The sequence below is a fragment of the Penicillium pulvis genome, assembly GCF_028828015.1.
Source record: "Penicillium pulvis strain IBT 33274 chromosome Unknown contig_12_segment0_segment0, whole genome shotgun sequence".
In the NCBI taxonomy this organism is placed as follows: Eukaryota; Fungi; Ascomycota; class Eurotiomycetes; order Eurotiales; family Aspergillaceae; genus Penicillium; species Penicillium pulvis.
Genome location: NW_026643072.1, coordinates 1,703,849 through 1,725,576, shown reverse-complemented (window position 1 = coordinate 1,725,576; position 21,728 = coordinate 1,703,849). Strand labels below are relative to the sequence as shown.

Sequence of the window (21,728 nt, the reverse complement as noted above, 5' to 3'; positions counted from 1 at the left end):
TCTTTCCTTCTCTCTTCTTCACTGCGCTGCGCAATCTTTCCCCTGCAGCTGCGATCCACACCTTTTTTGTATTTCCGTGATAAACGCCTATTCACCCGGTAAATGACACAACATACATGAATGGGTCGGGGAACGTGTAATGTGTGCATAAGGGACATGAGAACATTGAAACATTGGGACATGATATCAGATACGAATCGACAGATTCGATTAGGGTAACGAAACATTTTACTTCTCGTCCTCACCAACACGAAGCTCAACGACAGGCAGCTCGTCGTCAGAGCCATCGCCAAGGAGGGTGGGGACATCCTCGAAAGTGGAACCTTCGTTGTCGAGCTCCTGAAGACGATCTTCGGGCTCGGAGTCGCCATCTTCGACGGCGACATTGCTATCATTGTCTTCTCCGAACAAGTCTTGGTCGTTATCAGCAGAGTCGTCAGGTCGGTTAAATGACCATGAAGGCTGGCTGAAGACGCTGCTCATCGGGTTGGTCTCGGCTTCCTCCACCGACTCCGGCTCGGACTCCTGCTGTTGTGGCTCCTCCATCTCGACCTCGACGGCGGGTTTCGCGGTACCATTGCGGTAGGCGTTCACGATATTCTGGAGCTCAGGGCTACCCAGGGGACCAGCAGACTTGCGACGGTAGAACAAGAGGTAGGCTGCAGGACAGACGACAGTGTCTTCGGGGTTAGAGATGACAGTAGCCGAAGTATCTAAGTTACCTTCATTAGTACATGAGATGAAAGGGTGTGGGTATAAACAAACCATTAAAGGAACACCAGTCACCAGTGACCCAATTCTTGGCATAAGCGAAGTAATGTCCACCAGACATGGTGCCAGAGTGGCAGTCAACGCCGAAAAGATCATACTCAAATGTCTTGCCATCAGTGGGCCCGGTCACATGCTTCGACAAGTCCAAGTTCTCAATAGGGAAATGGACCAAGGTGCTGAGCTTCGATCGAGAGGTCCGGTTGGCAGACCCGAGTTGCATAAAGCGCTTAAGGTGAATGACAAGAATGTCGGGAGCATACCACAGCTCGAACTTCTTGCTGGCCTGTCGGTGCTCCTTGCAGCGAGGACAGTACCAGGCATCATTCTGAGAAAGAACCTCTTCCTTGCTGAACTCGTTCAGGCACTCCTCCAGCTGAATTCCCTCCTGGCGCTTGGCCTCACGCTTGGCACGGCGCTGGGCAATTTGGGGATCGTGGATAAATTCGGGCTCGTTGAAGGTGGGCTTTCCTTGCTTAGAGTTCCGCTTGTTGTTGCTACCGCCAAATAGAGCGTGGCGAGCTGAATCAGTCCAGTCAAGGATGATAGCCTCGCCAGAACGAATAAGCGGCTCATCCTGCAGTCCAGTGGCCGAGTTTTCGGATTTGTCGGACACGCTGCGGTTGTCGCTGTTGTCGTCATCAAAGCCATTGAAGCTACTCTCGGAGTTTTGCTCAGATATTTCGGATGTGACGCGAGAAGTGATCAATGGGTAGTCTTTGTAAGAGTCCATCGAACGGCCCCGAGGAATGGGCTCATCAGTCGTCATGTATTTGACATCGAAAAGACCCAAAAGACGCTCCGAAAGGGAAGATGCTTGAGAGTGAACAGGGGTATCATCGGTGAATTCTGTGTTCTCGGTGGAGGCACTTGATGCGGGCGAGGCATCCTGCATCGAAACGTCAACAATGCTGTCATCTCCTTCGACGGATGATGTCTTGATTTTCGAATCCACAGACTCAGCATCATCTTCATTCATCACCACAGTATCCGAATCTTCGGCGCCCTGTTCATCCTGAGCTGGTTGTGACTGCTGGCCGGTCGGGCTCTGCTCGTTCAAGATATCCCGAGTGGTCATGGTGGATACATGGCGCATGATCTTGCGGTAGATTGTGGCTAAGTCTCGAGCCTCCTCTCGGGAAAATGAGAGAATGGTAGGGCATGCAAACTGCTCATGGCGGAGCCGGTTCTTGTTGCCCTTGATTGGCTGGTTCTTGCGGTGGAACACGGGTACAAGGATGCGATCCTCTGAAACAGGAGTGTCCAACTCCATAAAGGTCACTGCATCATCGGCCTTCAGACGAAGCTCGTGATAAGACAAAAGCTCTTTGTTAAAAACTTGCCAGAAGCCGCCATTGTTCAATTCAGCTCCGATCAGTCTCTCAGCGGGAATGCCAGTTCTCTTGGCGACCGCGTCATTGAAGTTCTTGACGGTACCAGTGTTGTCGACTTCAACGGTGAACCGAACTGGAGCAGAATTGATAGGCAGGAAGATCACATCGCGGCAAATGATGTTTCGCTGGTCAGGGATGGGCAGAGTGAAACTGCTGAACGGATCGAACATGATGCTGACTTTATCACATTCGGGGCAAACCAGAGTGGATTTGTACATGCCAGCAAACAAATCCGTGATCACGGAGTCATTCCGAGCCTTGTAGTTGTCCCACGATTCCTTCGCGAATTTCTCTAAAGCCTTGCGATTGTGCACCATCTCATCCGTGGAATCGGGCTTTTCGATGTAAGGCTTCTTCAGAACTCGGTTGAGATCCTCAGAAAGCCCATCCAGGGCAAACATAAGGAATTCTTGGCTGTCATGCTGTTCCCATCCAGCCATCATAGGATTGTTGCGACCAACCTGGTTGCGAAAGCGAGTGGGGGAAAAATTGCTGGACGCAGGCTCACGGTACATCTGAGTGATCAGGTGTGCATATGCCCTAGCGAGGTCACCGTGGTATCCCAGAGGGTTGGTGACATTCAGATCAGGTAGGTGCCCGCTTTTCAAAAAGTAAATACTCAACTCCTCCACTGCGCGCATACATTGTGTGGCGGCATTCAGGTAGCAGGTGTTGCCCAAATTGGTGAGACCAGTGCGACCCAATTGGTGACCCTTCGGCTTTTTGCCATGTGGCAAGTCTTGGACTGGAGTCGATCGACCACTGGGCGCGGGGCTTTTGATGGACAAAACGGCAGCGGCAGGTGAAGCCACTTCTCTCTTCGGCTGTTCAGTGGGGATTCCGAGGCGCTTCAGAGTCTTTGCAGAGACTTCTGACACCCACTCATCCTTGCCAACCCCCTCCTCAAGTACAACAGTGTCAGTTGTACCAAGGCCGGCAACGGTGACTGTCATGGTGCGGCCGTTGTAGTTGGGGTTGTTCGTTTGATCCTTGATTTCCACTAGCTCCCGTTTCGAGTCAGGGAGGGATAGGAATGTGTTGAGGTCGACAACAAGGTTCTTGTGTGTGGCTGTGATAAGGCCTGCCGGGGGTGCGGGCGACGCAGTGCGAGAGGGTGCTGGGGTGTTGGCAGTCGAGGCATTGGCGCTGGGGATGCCACCAGCAATTTTCCACACACGGACTTTGGTCGCGATGTCAATCCCGGCCAGCTCCTTCGCCTGCTTCAACCACTTCATGAACTTCGTCTGGCGGCCTGTCAGCACTTTTGCTGGAGGGAGATTCTTCTCCTTCAAGACCCTTGGGGTCATGCCCGCAGCCGGGTTGGAGACTTTGAAAACGGTGAGGATGGGCGGATTGAGTTCATAGATAATATTTGACGGGCCATCGGGATTCGTTTCGTGAGCAAAGCGAGTGATGACAGGCGATCCATCAGCGATGCCGTACCACTTCATGATAAGATCCCAAGCTTCCTGCGGGGCAATCTCGTAATCTTCGCCGAATTGTAAACCCGGTCGCATCGGAACATAAACCTCTCCTTCTTCATCCCTCAAGTCATCTTTGGGGCCGATATCAAGGACGATGTCGGTGTTGTCGAGCGGGCCCAGCTCGCTGTCCAGGGCTTCCTTGCTCGCCTTGTCGGCATGAGTGGAACTCCGAGCAAAGACCTTTTGCAACCAAGAATAAGAGATCACGAACCCCTTCTGACCGTCCTTCAGCGGCTTCGCTATCAGCTCAGAAACCTGCGCCACCTGGTCATCGATCGGGTTCGAGGCGCCCTTGCCGACTGTGCTCACGCCGCCTTCGAGGTCGGAGTCTTCAATCTCCGAGGCAGGGCGTTTCTCGCCAGGAGAGGGCTCACGGCCATCGCCATTTGCGGTGATGGTGTCACGGGGCTCGGATTGCATATCGGAGTGGTCGGAGGAGAGGGTAAGGTCGGCGGTGGCGGTCGCGGGGGTCGGCGAACGGCCACCAGACTGAGATCGAGGACTGCGGGTTTGTTGAAGATGGGCAGGAACGTAGCGTCGAGGGGACAAGGATGAGCTTTGGCTCCGTGAGTTGGAGCGAGAACTCTGTGGCAAGTTGGATGTAGACGGTTGGGATCTGCCGTGACGTCGTGCCTCTCCTGGGTTACTGAGAGGCTCCGGGGAAACTTTGCGACGCTTTGTGGAAGACGTCGTGGCGGAGAGCTGCGCAGGCTGCGGCAGCTCGAGGCAATGGACAAAAGGAAAAAGAGAGGCAAATGCTGGAGAGACGATGTACACGAGGGTTCGAACCCCAGATCCTTCTTCTTTTCGTACCAGAGTGGGGACGAAAAAACGAAGTACTGGAAAATTCGAAGGTCGCGATGGCAGAAAATTAGCTCGCGAGTCGGGTTTTTTTTCCGGGCCGAGACCTTACAGTAACAACAGCAACAGCAGTAACGAATTTGAAGATTTGGAATCAAACAAGAAATAACAAAATGGGGTTCGGAAATGGAGAGTGGTATGAAGAGAGAAAATGAAATGGGTGGAAGTTGACGTCTTTCTAATATTCCAGAGTGAGCTGTGAATGTGATCGTGGGAGACAGTGAATGACACCCTTACCATAACGGTCAACAACCCTTAGGGTTTCTTCCAAGCTGGGGTATTAGTTCACTTCATTGCTTGAATGGGCATAACTAATCACTAAAGTCACAGTCGTCCATTTCTGATCACCTGGGGTTCACTAAAGAAGCTTCTCACGCATGCATCAAGTCGCTGACTCCTTTCATGACCAAAAACCCTGTGACTTCCTTGCCCTTGTTATCATCATTGAATAATCCTATCCTGTCCTGTATAGCCTCTGAACCTCCAGGTACTTTCCCATCTTCTCAAGTTCTCACAAAACATCCCAGTCAGAAGAAGGCGGTGATCATGGTTGACTGGACTATGTCAGTACACAACATGAAGACCTTCAAATGCTAGCCTTGACTTACCGGTTTCAAAAGACTTGTCATAGCAAACGACTGTGTTCTTAGTGATCAGACTTGGGCGAGGATTCACGGGAGTCATTTGGCGGCGTGTAGTCCTTATCCGAGTCGTCGTTGTCAATCCAGGCAGGGTGTCTCTCGACACTTCTTTTCGCATCACGGGGGCGTAAGTTGTAGCGTGGTCCTTGAGCTTGTCTGATGAGCTCAGCAGAGGGGGCATCAGACTTGGACTTGGGGGGAAACAAATCTCTGGCTTGCTGGAGCCGTTCACTGGTGTATGCCATGGCAACAGGCATGATGAAGGGAGGTGATGGCATGAACACAGAAAGCAAGAGGTATTTGGCTGTGGTAGAAAGGGCGGAAGATCAGAATTTTGAACATGAAAAGCCTACGGTTTTGCATGCAGGACGAAAGGCCAAATGATGATGTTGATTGACGGCACTTTTGCCTTGAATAAAAGTCCAAGAATAATTTCAACGACTAGTAACTATAAGAATTATATGATTATCAACATAAAAGACTAACATACTGCCACAAGAACATATTATGGTAACAGGAATTAGACAAATGGTATCAGTATGAAATGAATACAATCCTAATCGAGATGCTGTCCTGGGACTTCAATCATCCCAAGCTTTCTGAGCTGCCAGACCAGCCATAACCTTTGTCGCGCGAGCATCAGGCACATATGGGTTCACCCCCTCTAGCAACAAACAAATAAGCAACTGAAATGGTATGGTACGAAGGCAAGGCTAAATCAGAAGTTTCAGGTCTCCAGGTGTTCAGTGGTCATGGGATGTTGTCACCCAATGAAGTAGGCCTGTCCGTTTTTGAGAGCAGAGATGATGATCATATTTGTTGACTATCTATGGGAAGTAAAGTAAGGTTGTATTCAAAGTATTGAGAGTGAAAGTAAGAAGGGCATGGTGAGAGAATGAAGGGAAAGAGGAAAGGAGAGCAAAGCAGCGACCTCGAGGATAATTATGCCCATTTTCCCATACTTTATTGCCTTACTCTTATTCCAATCTTGAAAAGCGATAGCACAACCAACTTTCTGGATACCCTAGTTAGTACTGATCTGATCTATAGTGTACTGCGGAGGATAGATAGCTGCTAAGTTGAGTTGAGTTCTTTTGTCTAGACAGGCGGCGGAGAAGTATGCAGTTGACTCTGCGTAACCTTATTCTTGTTGATATTTGGGAGTAACCAGGATTCTGCAAATTATACATTCGCGATATGTAGTGCTTGACATTAGAAGAAAGTATAAACGTACTAGTCCGTAAAGGAAATAGTCTTTTGGTGCCTGTTAACGCTCCAATATTCGACCATTTGAAGCAGAACAGAACCACCAAGGTTGAGTCATGATAATCTGAAGGCAAGCTACACTTACCATAAGTTCAGCATCAGCAGGTTAGCAATAAGTAGTACGAAAAAATGCTGTCATTGAACCTTATCGTTCAGAGAAGTATAGGTCTCCATGAAACAGCCCTGGGGCATGTTGCAGACAAAGATCTCAACGCCTTTTGCCCGCCTTTAACCTGGGCAGTCATTCGGAGATCAGATAGATTCAAATTTCTGATTGGAAGTCTGACGTGCATATTTATACGCCCCTGGGCCGTGCAACATATATTGAGTCCACAATCTACCAAGATCACGCTCCAACTGTCGAGTCAATTTTTTTTGGACACGCCAACACTGACAATATCTAATATTCTCACATAAGTCTGCTTTCCTCAGCGTTCATTTTTCTCGAACATCAATGGTCACGGAATTTATAAGATTGTCGTACCCGAACATTCGATTAAGGCTTGGATGAGGTCTGGGTACTTGTTCTTGGCCCCACTACCCGCAAAGAATATTTATGGACGCGACGTGGATTAAATTCAAAATGGCGTACCTGAAATACCCCAAGAATATAGTTCATTTGTTTGTAGGCGCCGATGGGACTAGTATGTTGCTTTTTACCACTTGAGCAGTAGAACCGGGACTGCACTACAAAGGTTGAGACTTGGCATCCTGCTTTATGATGCATACGGGCTTACGAATAAGAAGTGGAAAAGAAAGTGCCCAATAGAAAATTATTATGTCGACATAAGTCAAGATTATTCTGGAGTCATGACCAACTTAATATGTAAGATAAAGAAAACGAAAATCCTTTGCACGCCGGCAATGCAACCAACCATGCTATCAGTCGAAAATGACACCGATGCGCGGTGCCTAGTTTGTACAATAATAGTGTCGCGTATTAAGCGCACCTGGGTATCCGTTCATCCATAAAATGCGCTGTAGTGTGAAAAACAAAAGGAGATTGACTGCGCCTGGATGACGAAGGGCAGAGATATAAGTCTGGTGGAACCAGATGAGGCGAGAAGATTTAGGCGCGGAAGTCGTACATGCGTACTTGGTAATCGTCGCCTCCGGTAATGAAGCGACTGTCACTGAGTCCAATGCAGTTAACTGATGCAGAATGGCCTTCGAAAGTGTCTTGGCAAGTGGGGATTCGAGGGTCCCAGATTTTGACCATGCGGTCCAATCCACCGGAGGCAATGCGTAGAGTGTCCGCGGAAAGGGCCCAAATACCTTCCAGGTGCCCAAAGAATGTTCGAAGGCATCTGCCAGTATTGGTTTCCCATAACCGAATAGTTGCGTCAACACCACTGGTAATGATGTAACGCGGAGGTTCAAGGCGATCCTTATCCTGATCAAATGATGGTCCGAATGAGGAAGGTTGCGAGGACAAAGATTTGTGCTCCAGGATCGGAGAAAGAATATTTACTGGCGCATCACCGTTTTGGGAGGAAGTGCTGACATGATCATTCTCGCAGTCAGGGAGATGGTTCTCGAGTTCGATCTCACGTGGCAACGGGATGACCTGTTGAACTGCACCAATGTGGTTATGGAAGACTCGAATGCAGGTCTTGGTGTCGAGATCCCATAAGCGAGCCGCACCATCGTCACAGGCAGTCAACACGGTGCGCGAGGCAGTGTCGATCTTCACTCCATTGACGCCCTCCGGGTGGGGTAGGACGAACGTCGATTTATCCTTGAAATTCCAGATCTTCACGGTGTGATCCACGGCAGCGGAGGCCAAAAGAGTAGAATCGAAGTGGAGGGCGATGACGGCTCCGGAGTGGCCATTGTATTTGGAAATGCACTCTCCTGTACGCCAGTTCCACACCCTAATACTGCGGTCCAGACTGCCAGTGATCAATTTGGTGTCGTCAAACTGGAGGCAGCGAATCCCTGCGCTGTGTCCGCGCAAAGTACGCAACTCCTCGCCAGTTTCCATGTCCCAGATCTTGATAGTAGCATCATAAGACCCGGTCATCAAGATGTTATCTTCGAATTGAAGACACATAACACTGTCTGTGTGACCACGGAAGACCTTGACTGAACAACGTCGGTGCTTCCAGTTCATGCCAACCACAAATCGATCCCGATAGACATCCTTCCAAGGACGGTACCGGGTCTTGTAGTAGTCATCGTCGGGCTCCGGGCGGTAGGCTGGGGAAATACAGTGGCGTTTGATCATAGCACAACTGTGATCGTGATCTTCCGTATCAAGCTTGCGTTTACTGCCAGGGTTGGGCAGTTCGACAACAGAGCAAGTTCCATTGGGAGCACCCTGGACAAGGTCCGTAGACGCCTGGTTGCCCCAGTTGGATGCTCGCAGTTCAATTTCACGCTTCGATTCCCGCAGACGCTTTCGATCTAGGAGAGGCAGCCCCCATCCACATTTGTTACATTTACGACGAATGTGCTGTTCACACATCCGATGCCACACAACATCATCATCCGCCAACATCTTCCAGCGGTGGGAGACCTGGGCAGCGCGGCAAAGAGAGGCTGTATCGAGGTATCGAAGGATTTTGAAAGAAAGCTCAGGAGGAAGGGCGGAGAGAAAGTCGATTCGAATGAGTTCGCGGACACTGGCTGAGATGAAGGAAAGTTGTGGGAAACAGCACTGAGCCAGAATTCCTTGCAACATCAGCTTGCGCTGTTTTGCTGGAGCAGCAGAAAACATGGACCAGACATGGGCTATACCCTGCTGATCATCTTGGGGAAGAGTATTCAGTTCCTAGAGAGGCAGTCAGTACGAATGCAATATCAAGGGCAGTAACTGGCACGCACCTGCTGCAGCTGGCGCATCGAGTGCTCATCCGCCTGGCGCCTGCATTTGGAATCTGGTTGATGGCGGTAGCAGTAGCCAGCGTTGGCTGGTCGCGGTACTGAGGTACCATCTTCCGATCGGAGCGGTGCGTACTGGCGAGGATTATGTTTGTTGAGAAACGGGGCAACATTTAGCTTGGCCAGTTCTGCCAAAGACTCGGATGCCTCATTGTCGCGAAGCGGGGTGCGGTTGGCGTCGGTCATAGTCGCAAGATCCTTCGCTTTCGAATCAGAGGCCACACAATCTTGTGGATCTGACATCGCGAAAGGATTCTCCGCCGGTCAACCCTTTTATTCGGCCGGTGATCAGGTGTGGTCTCCTTGAGTGACGGTGCCAAAAGAGATAGTGATCACGTGGGCGACTGGTTCATGCGACTTGTCGCGCAGCTTGAAGGGTCGGGTGTGTGTAGGCAAGAGGTGGGAGAAAGCAGGCTGGTCGGAAATCAATTGTTCAGATCTCTCAAGGTCCCGAAATCATGAGGGTCCAGCGCCTATGGGGGATTGGTGGGTGACGAGTACCCTGGAAGATACTGCCGTGAGGTAGAGGTCGACAGGAGGTGGAAGGTGACGTCGAGTTCAAGTATGGGGGAAGGCCTCAGGTATATGTTGAGCACGAAGTCCTGTCGCAGCAAAGTGCACAGTCAAAGTCCTCGGCTCGAGCCGTAAGTATATATATCAGTCTGATGAGGGAGAAATGTCGACGATCACGCAAGAACGGAAGGCGACATTGGCGGGCGGTGAGAGATTGCATAATGAAATCTGATATACGCTAGCACTAATAAGGCTAGCGTACAAGATAGTGCAGGCAATGGCCCCACGTGATGGCGCGATCTCCGCTAACAATCACATCAGTCGCGAATGTTATTTTTGACTCTTTCGTTGATGTGATCGCCCCAGACCGCCATTTTTCTCCCCTTTTCTCGCCCGAACACCCGGGGAAGCTTGATTTGCCCCTGATCGCGTCATCTGCAGGGTGGACCCAACATTCATGAGTCAACACTACGCTGTGGACCTGTGAGCTATTGTACAAAGCAACCTTTTAACACTCGTCCACCTTGACCGGTCTGGACCAGGGCCTCATGGCATGAGGTAAGCAGATTATCTTGACAGGCTCCACCAAAGTGAAGAGCGGCAGCCAGTTAGGGCAACCTTGCACCCCACATCCGTTGAAGATCTACTACACATAATGTCTTCTTCACCCTCCTCCGTCGTCTCCATCATACTCCATGGCCATTAAAAGGACGACCACTGAGTTTTTCAAGGATCGCAGCTCCATGGTTATAGACCGTTGGTTCAACTTACAACGTAGCGCAGGACGACCAGAGCCTGCTCATCCGGGTATCTACATTATAAATCATCTCGGTAACCACAGCCATCAATCACGAATATGGCATCATCTCAGTCATCATCCGCATCGATCGCGGCCCGGGGACCAGAATCCGTTGAACCCAAAGCCATGCCCCAACTGGACACACTGATTTCCCACCTTCTAGCTGCTAAGCGGTCTCTTTCATCTATCAGCCATGTTTGGCGTGCCAATGAGATTGTCACTGCGGCTCGGTCCGCCCTGGAAGACAGCGTGGTCGTATCTTCCCGGACGGGCTTCCTACGGCGAGGTCTCGACAACCAAATACGGTTACTTTTCAATGTTCGATCGGAGATAGAGGAAATCTCATATCGTGGCCGAGAGGAATTCTCGGAGGCCCTGACAAGCCTGGATGCTGCTGATGCTCGGCTTCGGAGCACGCTGGACCTCCTCCGGGAGACTATTGTCCATGCCTCATTTCGCCCCACAGAGGAACAAACTAAATCACTCCACGATTTTGTAGACGAACGAGGCGTCGAGGAGTTGCATGCTGCTCTCAAGAGCTCCATCGACCGCACTAATACCGCGCGGGCTGATTTGGATACCTCAAATCGTGAGTTTGATGACGAGCTCCATGCCATCCGAAAAGCGCTTCGTCATTATCGATCTACCACAAAAATGGCCTCATCGCGTGCATCGGCGTCATCATCTTCTTCCTGCGCGTCGGAGCCGGATCTTCAAGCGCTATCCACCATGCCGAGCATGCTCCGGTCTTTGGAGATGCAAGCACAAGAAATGGCAGGCCTACTCTCATCTCTTGTAAGCCACTTTGATCTTTGTGTCACAGCAGTCAAGCAAACAGAGGGTGGCGGTGCCGCTGCACACTCTATCACTGGTGACATGCCTGCAGAAGTTGGCGGAACTAGTAGTGAAGGGTTACCAAATATTGGGGAAGAAATTAACGCGAACCTGAATGCTCCGTTGGACCCAATGACCGATCAAGAGTACGAAGAAATGGTGCAAGTCTTGCTGAATGATGCGCCCGAGGCAGAAGATGTGGTGATAGAAATCCATGACCGTATCAACGAAATGGAATCCATCTTTGAGCAAATGGGTGTGCAGCGCGATTCATTGCTCAGCATCTCAGATGCCACCCTCCAGGTCCACCGTCACCTTTCTACCCTTGCTTCCACTCGGTTGCCGCAGTATATCTCCCAGGCCCACAACTTCATTCAGGTGTGGAGCGAAGAAAATGATCGCTTCAACTCCGGCTTGACGGAGCTTTCAGACTTGCACTCCTTATACGATGGGTTCCTGAATGCATACGACAACCTAATTCTAGAGGTGGCTCGCCGAAATCATGTTCGTCACCGTGTGGAAAAGGTTCTCCGTGACACGAGGAACAAGCTCAATCATTTGTACGAGGAGGATGTCGCTGCTCGACAGATATTTCGCGTGGAGCAAGGTGATTTTCTACCGTCCGATATCTGGCCAGGGGTCGGGCAAGCGCCGATGCATGTTGAGTTTTTAAGACTGCCAGGCGGTAATCTGGAAGGAGCCCTTCCCGAGGCACAGGGAGAAGTACCGGCAGAAGCTGTAGCTGGCCCAGAGGCCAAAATTGCGCATGCCGGTAGCGAAGAGGAGGAAGTTGTGCCAGATCTTCCAAAGGAGGTGGTGGAGCACGCATATGCACGTTTAAAGGCTCGGACTAGGGAATTCGTCTAGGGGACAAAGAAACACACAACCAAGGGCCCAATTGCACCGCATCAATGCCTCGGCAATATTATCATGTTCGGTCGGAACATCCCCTTGCTAGATAGCCTTGTGTCCGAGTGCGGATTGACCACTACCCCTTGCTTTTATATGACCCCTGGGCGTTTTCCTTTTTGACGGACCAGCCTATATGATGAAAGCCCAATTGGTCTGATCTTCCGTTAGCATCCTCCCCATCTTGCACCCAGGGCCGGTAAGTGATGCATACTCCTAGTACCCCTGGGATGTAAGCACCCTTGGTGGTCACATGGACAGTGGGGAGAGAAGATGGACTGATGTGATTTCCAAAGAGAGCTCTGATGGCCACATGGGATTATCATCCTTTTCTTACAAGTCTAGCATATTGAAGTAATCATCTGGAAATTACAATGCCTTATATATATACAACATTAACAATAACTCACGATTGAAGCTATTGAATTAATTGCCCATTTTTCCAATGTTTGTTTTCCCTTTCGATCCCTAAGGAGCTCTAGCCCGCTCTTAACCTCCAGTTAACAGCCTTGGAAAACAAGAGCCCCAGCGCTGCCTTGGTCACGATTGCCAGCAATGGCTCAAAACAGCCCAGGTCCACCACTATACCAATCCGGCAAACATGAATGTTTGATTTGAGCATGGCATGTTCATTTTATTTTATCGGGCGAACCTCCCAGCCAATCATTTCGCATTGGAATGTACGAAGTCGGACCTGTTAGACCGACTGGAATGTGAACAAGGAGTCGCAGGTGGCTGGATGGCAAATCCACGAGAATGAGACGAAAGCAGCAATTTGTTTCTGATATCATATAACGCGTGAAGTAGCGCGCTGCTGCACAGAAGTTGTATCACCACAACCGTCAAAACTTTAGTTTCTGCGACTCTAGTGCAATGGCGCGCACAACATGGCTCGCTCCTATCGTGGCAGCGATGGACCTCATCGCCTCTGTTCAAGCCGCTCATGTCCATTACACCTTAGATCTGACCTGGAAAAGGGGGTCTCCCAATGGAGTTGAGCGGGAAATGATTTTCGTCAATGATCAGTTTCCCGGACCGTCGCTGATCATGGATGAAGGAGATGAAGTGTCTGTCAGTTTTCTACTCAAAATTCGGAAATATTTGTCTCAAAAACTAACGTGAGAAGATCGAAATAAATAACCATTTACCGTTCAACACATCTGTTCATTTCCATGGCATTGAGTATGGTTGGCTTCTCTCCAAGCACGCGCGATCAGGCTAACCTCTCCTTCGTCTTTAGGCAAAAGAATACACCATGGTCTGATGGAGTATCAGGTCTCTCTCAGTGGGGTGTTCTTCCTGGCGCAAGCTACACATACAACTGGAACGCTACACAATATGGAACATACTGGTATCATTCGCACGACAGGTCACGAATCATGGATGGCTTGTATGGCGCGATATATATCCGGTGGGTTTGATTCTGATGCAATGTACGAACTCTACTAAGACTAAGCAGGCCTTCTCCCGACCGGGACTCGCCATTTTCAATGATTTCGGACGACCCGGACGATATTGAGGCAATGGAAAACGCGAGAGATAAACCGTATCTCGTGACCCTCTCGGACTGGGACCATCTGACTTCAGATGCCTATATGCAAGCCGAAAGGGAATCCGGCTATGACATTTTGTAAGTGGAGAAAAATATCTGGCTCAACATAACTGTGCTAACTTCAGATCAGTTGCTCTGACAGTATCCTGGTCAACGGCAAGGGCTCAGTTATTTGCAAAGACCCAGAAGAACTGACCAATTTGCAACCACCACAGATTAGAGCAGTGGTTAATGCCACGCTCACTGATAAAGGGTGATTTCCCACCTTTCCACTATTAGTCCATGAATATTTCTAACGACTGTTAGATGCGATCCAAATCTTCTCGTCCTGCAAGGCGATTGGGCGCACCACCCCGAGAAATTGCCCGGGGGCCTCAACTCCGGATGTGTACCCAGCGAAGCCCCACCCTCCGTCTTTGAAGTCGACTCAGACGCACAATGGGCTAGCTTCAACTTTATCAGTGCTGCCGCCCTGAAAGCCCTTTGGGTATCGATCGACGAGCACCCGATGTGGGTGTATGAAGTGGATGGGGGGTACATTGAGCCGCAACTGGCTCATAGCATGCCACTATACAACGGACAACGATATTCCGTCATGGTCAAGCTTGACCAAGATCCCGCAAGTTACCAAATGCGCGTAGCTGGCAATGGAAACCAAGTCATCTCCGGCTTTGCAACAATCACCTACAAAGGGGGCGAGAACAGCCAGCACGAATCAGTGCCGTACATCGACTACGGTGGCATCAACACTACATCTTCGGTGATAGTGCTCAACGATACCAGTCTTCCTCCATACCCAGAGATTCAACCCGCTACCTATGCCGATGAATTCCACCTTCTGACTCTCGGACGCATTAATTCATCTTGGGAATGGACATTGGATGGAACTACATTCCTTCCTGCGAACCTTGCTTCCATGGAGCCAGCTCTTATCAATCCCAAATCCCCGGGCCTTGATTCCTCACTCAAAATTGAGACGAAGAATAACACATGGGTGGATATCGTTTTCCAGCTTGTGATTCCACCCCCGACTTTACTCCAACCTCCTCACCCGATTCATAAGCATTCGAACAAAGCATTCTTGATTGGATCGAGCCAAGGAAACTTCACTTGGAACTCTATCGACGATGCTGTCCGTGCTTCGCCTCAAAGCTTCTTCGATACTCCGGTGTACAGAGATACTTTTACCACTTCACCGGCTGGCGCTGCCTGGATTGCAATTCGTTATCATGTCGAAAACCCAGGTGCTTTCTTGTTGCATTGCCACATGGAAACTCATTTGGCTTCGGGCATGGGTGTGGTGTTGCTAGATGGAGTGGATGTCTGGCCAGACGTTCACTCGGTAAAGGGAGGTTCCCATTTGGGACAATAAATCGTTGGTATGGACCGTGGGGACGATTAATGTATAGTGAAACGGAGTTCGACTTTTGGCGTTATTTGGATTGGCATTAACCTTGGATCCGCAGAAATCTTGGAACAAGGACATGGAAGAACTGTATTCAACGTTTACTTTTTTTTTTTTTTAATACAATAAACTTGAAATTTGACCTGTGTACATGCCATAACGTTTCATCTCGCCGTGGGTCTTGTCAAGTGCTGTAACATGGCGTTGATACCTAGCACCTGGCCAGCACGTAAGATGTTGAAACACACCACCTGCGCAGCGTCCAATGATATTGAGACGCAACATAGTGGCCTGCCCAGGTGGGCATCGCTACCCCGGGGCCGACATAGAATGGATGCTTGTACAACAGATATATACACAAAATATAAGCATAATCTCGTCTTAGATGTAGTCTTTTTGTCCTGTATCCTATCGAGTCTATAAACAGGTATCATATGTCCAGATGCTCCATCCTTATATGCAGTCATATCATCAAATCATGGCAAGAAACATTTGTCAACAAAGAAGCGACCAAAGGAAACCGCATAAACCCATACCCATGCAAACAAAATGTGAGTAAGCATCATAACGTCTCGCTCATTTCTTCTTACGGGCAGAGGTAGAGACAAGTTTCTTCTTCAAATGCTTAGGCATCTTCTTAGAACGCTGGTCACGCTTCTCCTCCTTGACCTTGGCCTTGTGCTCACGCTTGGCATCCTTGTCTTCGAAGCGCTTACCACGAGGCGGCTTCGGAGCGAAGGGATCCTTTTCCTCCTCCTCGTCGTCCGATTCAGAGCCCGATACTGACACGCCACCGCTACCCTCGGACTCGGACTCGTCCTCTTCATCGGCTGGCTTCTTTCCGGTTGCCAGAAGGTCTTTGTAGACAAGGTCCGTACCAGTACCGGCATGAACCTTTTCGGCATCACGCTCAACGTCGTAAACCTGCTCCAAAGTTTGGGGAATATATTGTTGACGGAAGACTGCGGTGTCGACTTCTTCCGACTCTTCAGTGACGCCGGCTTCATCGCGAGCAGTGAACAGCTTCTCAATGGCCTCGGTCATTTCTTCATTGCCATAAGTGGGATCCTTAGGGCCCTCAGGCGCGAGAATAAACTCGAAGAGGGTTCGCTCAGACAAGGTGTGAACACCCTTGCGACGGAAGTAATCGCTAACGTTCTTAATATCCATTCGGAGGAACTCCAAGCTGCGCGGGTGGTCATGCTCAACACTTTGACTGACGTCAATGATGTACAGACGATCCTTGTGATAGAGAATATTATACTCACTCAGATCAGCGTGCACGAGCCTGCAGACCTGGTACATCACCCGCATGTAACCCAGCAACTCCATGTACAAAGCTCTCCAGCGAACATCAGGCTCAGGAATATCAAACTCAACATCCTTGAGTCGGGGTGCAGCGACTCCCTTGGAGTTACCAATGAAGCCCATGGCCAAGACATGCAGACGGAGGTAGATGGGCTCAGGGCAGGGAATGCCAGAAGAGTAGATTCTCCGCAGGTTTCGCATTTCCTTTTCGGCCCACAGCTTTACCATCGCCCGGTTATTGCTCTTGCTGTAGCCTTGGCGGAAACGGAATTCACCAGTGACATACTTATCACGATCCTTGAAGACCAGGATACTGGTCTTGTACACCTTGATAGCCCGATGTTGCGGGGGCGCGTTCTCTTCATCGGGAAGCGAAATCGCACCATACACATTTGCTTCCTTTCCGGTAGACAAACAACCGTGAATTTCTGAGACTAAACCACGGTTGATCATCTGCAACAGGAGCATGCGAGTGCGCGGATCTAACACTTGCTCCGAGGTCGCACGATCCGCTCTATCTCCTCCCTTGTCGCGGTTGGCAGAAAGGCCAGACTGTTGGTCATCAAGCTTGATCTTGGCTGCATGGCGGGTCAAAGACTTGACCTGGTCATCAATAGATGCGTGTGTGTTGACGGTGGGCTTCTGGGTATTCGTCTTCGGGTAAGTCCATCTCGGAGCGTTAGGATCGGCGACGAGAGTGTTCATTTTTCGTTGGCGGTTGTAGGCCTTGGTCAGGTCATTCGAGTTCGAGGACGGGAAGTCTCCTTGGTCCATTTCTTCATCAAAGATATCGTCGTAGTCTTCGTCATCCTCGTTGTACTCCTCCTCTTCGGTGGGCTCTTGCCCCGCCACGGCGGAGTCAGTGGTCTCGGGGTTCACATAGCCCTGATTGGGCACATACGTGTGAGTTGGGGCCAGGCCATCGGCAGGGCCAGATGCCTGGTCGGCATTCTCTACAGAACTCATTTTCTCAAGGCAACTGTTCTGTGGGCGAAAAAGAGAACCTTGGAAGAAAAAGTGTAGCCCACTACTTTTTTTCTGTGGATGCCCGCCCCACCGCCCGGCAGAACCCCCCGCGCCCAAAGACGCGCGATTTCGTTCCTCGCGTAGTCTCCTTGCCCATCGCGAATTATCAACCTCAAGCGCAAGGCCGATTTTTGACTACGAGACCTATTGGGTTGCTCCGTCTAGTGTCAATTATCTTATCTTATTTTATTTTCGCGCCCAGGCGCGTAATGCGCTGTGTCCAGTGATCATCGCGTCGCGCGTCTCCCAAGATGTATGTCAAACAGATTATCATCCAAGGCTTTAAGAGGTATGATTACAACAATGATCCATTTCAAGACCTTGAAGCGCCATCCACTGACTGCAATTTGGCTTTAGCTACAAGGATCAAACTGTCATCGAGCCTTTTTCTCCCAAGCATAATGTCATCGTTGGCCGCAATGGTTCCGGCAAAAGTAATTTCTTTGCAGCCATTCGCTTCGTTCTCAGTGATGCCTACACCCACCTCGGTCGAGAGGAGCGACAAGCTCTTCTTCACGTACGTTTTGCTCCATCACCAACCCATATGCATTGACTGACACCGTGCAGGAAGGATCTGGCTCAGCCGTGATGTCAGCCTACGTGGAGATTATCTTCGATAACTCGGACGATCGATTTCCTACCGGCAAGCCAGAGCTGGTACTCCGTCGTACGATCGGTATTAAGAAGGATGAATACACACTGGATCGGAAGAACGCTACCAAGAACGATGTGATGAACCTCCTCGAATCCGCCGGTTTCTCTCGGTCTAACCCATACTACATCGTCCCTCAAGGACGAGTGACCGCATTGACAAACATGAAAGACTCGGAACGCCTGGTGCTACTCAAAGAGGTGGCAGGTACCCAGGTCTATGAAGCCCGTCGCGCGGAGTCCCTTAAGATCATGCACGAGACCAACAGCAAGCGGGCCAAGATTGATGAGCTATTGGACTACATTAATGAGCGTCTGGCTGAACTTGAGGAGGAAAAGGATGAGCTCCGAAACTATCAAGACAAAGACAAAGAACGCCGTTGCCTCGAGTATACAATTTATTCTCGTGAACAGCATGAGATTGCGACTGTGCTTGAAAGCTTAGAGGAACAGCGACAGAATGGAGTTGAAGATGCCGATAACAATCGTGACCAGTTTATTGACGGTGAAAAGGCTATGGCGCAGATCGATGCTGAAATCGCCGAGTGCCGTCAGCAGATGGAGTTCTTGAAGGTTGACAAATCTCAGCTAGAGGATGAGCGTCGTCAAGCTTTCAAGGCATTGGCGCAGATTGAACTGCAAGCTAAGTCCCTTGCTGATAACCAAGCTGCTGCGCAGGCTCTCAAGTCACGTCATGACAATGATTTCAACGCCGTTCAAAAGGCCATTCAAGAGCGCGAGTCGGAGCTCCAGACACTTCTGCCCGATTTCAATGCCGCCAAGGACCAGGAGGATACTGTCAAGGCTCAACTGACCGAGGCAGAGACATCACGTCAACGACTGTACGCTAAGCAGGGCCGGAATTCGCGATTCAAGAATAAGTCAGAGCGAGACAAATGGCTTCAAATGGAGGTCCGGGAGGGTAATCGGTCGATCACTACTGTTGAAGGTGTTGTGGCACAGACAAAAGAAGACATCAACGATCTAGAAAAAGAGATCGCCTCGCTCGAGCCAGAAACCGAGCGGCTACGCCAGCAGATTGATGGACGTGGAGATACAATGCATTCTGTGGACGAGCAGGTTCAAACTGCCAAGGATGAGCGGGATCGATTGATGGACCAGCGAAAGGAGCTTTGGCGAGAAGAAGCAAAGTTGGACTCTATTTTGTCCAGTGCCTCCCAAGAAATGGACCGCGCCGAGCGCAGTCTTTCGCATATGATGGATCAGAATACCAGCCGTGGTCTTGCCGCCGTGCGGAGGATCAAGCGCCAGCAAAACCTTGATGGTGTGTATGGCACTTTGGCTGAGCTTTTTGAAGTGAACGATCGATACCGGACGGCCGTGGAAGTTACAGCTGGTCAAAGTTTGTTTCACTATGTCGTTGATACCGACGAGACCGCGACTAAGGTCTTGGAGGCTTTGCAGAAAGATAAAGCAGGCCGTGTAACCTTCATGCCCTTGAATCGGCTGCGCTCCAAACCCATGAATCTGCCTCGTGCTAGCGATACTATTCCTATGATCGAAAAAATCCAGTTCGATCCCGCTTACGAACGGGCCTTCCAGCATGTATTCGGAAAGACCATTATTTGCCCTAACCTGCAGGTTGCTTCGCAATATGCCCGCAGCCACGGCGTCAATGCTATCACTCCTGATGGTGATCGATCTGACAAGCGTGGTGCTCTGACTGGTGGTTTCCATGACTCCCGTCAATCGCGACTTGAAGCGGTGAAGAATGTTGGCAAGTGGCGCGATGAATACGAGGTCAAGCGAAACCGTGGAACAGAGATTCGCAAGGAGCTGGAGAAGCTGGATCAGTTGATCACCAGGGCCGTTGGTGAGCTACAAAAGCTTGAGCAGCAGCGACACCAGGTGCAGAACAGCAGTGGTCCCATGCGGCAAGAGCTGCGCAGCAAACGTGATCTATTGCAAAACAAGAATGACACATTGGACGCTAAGCGCCGTGCACTTCGTAATGTCGAAGCTAACCTTGCAGCTTTGAATGATCAAGTTGATGCTTTCCAAACTGAGCTGAACTCGCCCTTCCAAAAGTCCCTTACCGACGAGGAGGAAGCCCACTTGGAGAGCCTGAGTGGAACCGCTCAGGACCTGCGTCGGCATTACCAAGAGCTCTCCAGCAAGCGCAGTGAGCTTGAAGCCCGCAAGTCCGTCCTGGAAGTTGAGCTTCGAGAGAATCTTAATCCTCGTCTCGATCAGCTTATGAACCGGGACATGGACCTGGCAGATGACGAGGTGCAGGGCAATCTAAAGGAGACCCAACGCGAGCAGAAGCGCCTCACTAAAGCGCTCGAGAAACTAAACGTACGGCTTCAGCAAGTTGATACGTCTATTGAAGAGGCGAATACCCGAGTCGGTGAACTCGAACAACGCAACGTCGAGACCCGACGCGAGTTGGAGGACCTGGCTCGCTCTATCGAGAAATACCAGCGTCGTATGGAAAAGAGCATGCAAAAGAAGGCAGCTCTCACCAAGCAAGCTACTGAATCTGCTGCGAACATCCGTGATTTGGGTGTCCTTCCTGACGAAGCTTTCACCAAGTACAAGAATACCGACTCGAACGCTGTGGTTAAGAAGTTGCACAAGACAAACGAGGCTTTAAAGAAGTACTCGCACGTCAACAAGAAAGCGTTTGAGCAGTACAACAGCTTTACCAAGCAGCGAGAAACGCTCACAAATCGCCGGGAAGAGCTAGACGCGTCTCAGAAATCCATCGACGATTTGATTTCCGTTCTGGATCAGCGCAAAGACGAAGCGATCGAGCGAACCTTCAAGCAGGTCTCCCGCGAATTCGCCAACGTGTTTGAGAAGCTGGTCCCCGCCGGTCGTGGTCGTCTTATTATTCAGCGCAAGACCGACCGCAATGCACGACCCGAGGAGGATGTGGACTCAGACGACGAGGCAGCCCGGCAGAGCGTGGAGAACTACGTTGGTGTGGGTATCAGTGTGAGCTTCAATAGCAAGCACGATGATCAGCAGCGCATCCAGCAGCTGAGTGGTGGACAAAAGAGTAAGTTTTGCCCTATTTATTCTATTTGCATACACTAACGATTGGAAAGGTTTGTGCGCTCTGGCCCTAGTCTTTGCTATTCAGGCCTGTGATCCGGCACCATTCTACCTATTCGATGAGATCGACGCCAATCTGGATGCCCAATACCGGACGGCCGTGGCACAGATGCTGCAGTCGATCTCGGACTCTACAAATGGACAGTTCATCTGCACTACTTTCCGACCGGAGATGCTGCATGTGGCCGAGAAGTGCTATGGTGTTAGTTTCCGACAGAAGGCCAGTACCATTGACGTGGTGTCACGGGAAGAGGCCTTGAAGTTTGTAGAGGAGCAGAAGTCTTGATGAGGACCGGGATTCTATGGATATGTTGTAAATTTTATGTTTTGGTGGTTTGTGGCTGGCGTACGTG

At 50.3% G+C, this 21,728-nt stretch overlaps 6 protein-coding genes across 6 annotated transcripts; 3 read left to right on the top strand and 3 right to left on the bottom strand.

The window, feature by feature from the left end:
* Positions 1-228: 228 nt before the first annotated feature.
* On the bottom strand, positions 229-5,405 carry N7503_001845 (putative ubiquitin-specific protease UBP12; the record flags this gene model as incomplete). Its single annotated transcript, XM_057061392.1, has 3 exons — positions 229-713; positions 766-4,554; positions 5,183-5,405. The coding sequence occupies 3 exons, from the start codon at positions 5,403-5,405 to the stop codon at positions 229-231; spliced, it is 4,497 nt and encodes a 1,498-aa protein (XP_056925354.1).
* Positions 5,406-7,483: 2,078 nt separating this feature from the next.
* Positions 7,484-9,540, bottom strand: N7503_001844 (F-box/WD repeat-containing protein; the record flags this gene model as incomplete). The annotated part of the gene is made up of 2 exons (XM_057061391.1): positions 7,484-9,187; positions 9,241-9,540. 2 exons carry the CDS (start codon positions 9,538-9,540, stop codon positions 7,484-7,486), a joined length of 2,004 nt encoding a protein of 667 aa, XP_056925353.1.
* Positions 9,541-10,666: 1,126 nt separating this feature from the next.
* On the top strand, positions 10,667-12,310 carry N7503_001843 (autophagy-related protein 17; the record flags this gene model as incomplete). The annotated part of the gene is made up of 1 exon (XM_057061390.1): positions 10,667-12,310. One exon carries the CDS (start codon positions 10,667-10,669, stop codon positions 12,308-12,310), a length of 1,644 nt encoding a protein of 547 aa, XP_056925352.1.
* Positions 12,311-13,225: 915 nt separating this feature from the next.
* On the top strand, positions 13,226-15,276 carry abr2 (laccase abr2; the record flags this gene model as incomplete). Its single annotated transcript, XM_057061389.1, has 6 exons — positions 13,226-13,423; positions 13,479-13,534; positions 13,593-13,763; positions 13,812-13,982; positions 14,035-14,157; positions 14,211-15,276. The coding sequence occupies 6 exons, from the start codon at positions 13,226-13,228 to the stop codon at positions 15,274-15,276; spliced, it is 1,785 nt and encodes a 594-aa protein (XP_056925351.1).
* Positions 15,277-15,885: 609 nt separating this feature from the next.
* N7503_001841 (serine/threonine-protein kinase RIO1) lies at positions 15,886-17,583 on the bottom strand (the record flags this gene model as incomplete). Its single annotated transcript, XM_057061388.1, has 1 exon — positions 15,886-17,583. One exon carries the CDS (start codon positions 17,581-17,583, stop codon positions 15,886-15,888), a length of 1,698 nt encoding a protein of 565 aa, XP_056925350.1.
* A 311-nt stretch (positions 17,584-17,894) lies between these two features.
* N7503_001840 (chromosome segregation protein SMC) lies at positions 17,895-21,661 on the top strand (the record flags this gene model as incomplete). The annotated part of the gene is made up of 4 exons (XM_057061387.1): positions 17,895-17,932; positions 18,001-18,160; positions 18,211-21,319; positions 21,369-21,661. 4 exons carry the CDS (start codon positions 17,895-17,897, stop codon positions 21,659-21,661), a joined length of 3,600 nt encoding a protein of 1,199 aa, XP_056925349.1.
* Between the last annotated feature and the right edge of the window lie 67 nt (positions 21,662-21,728).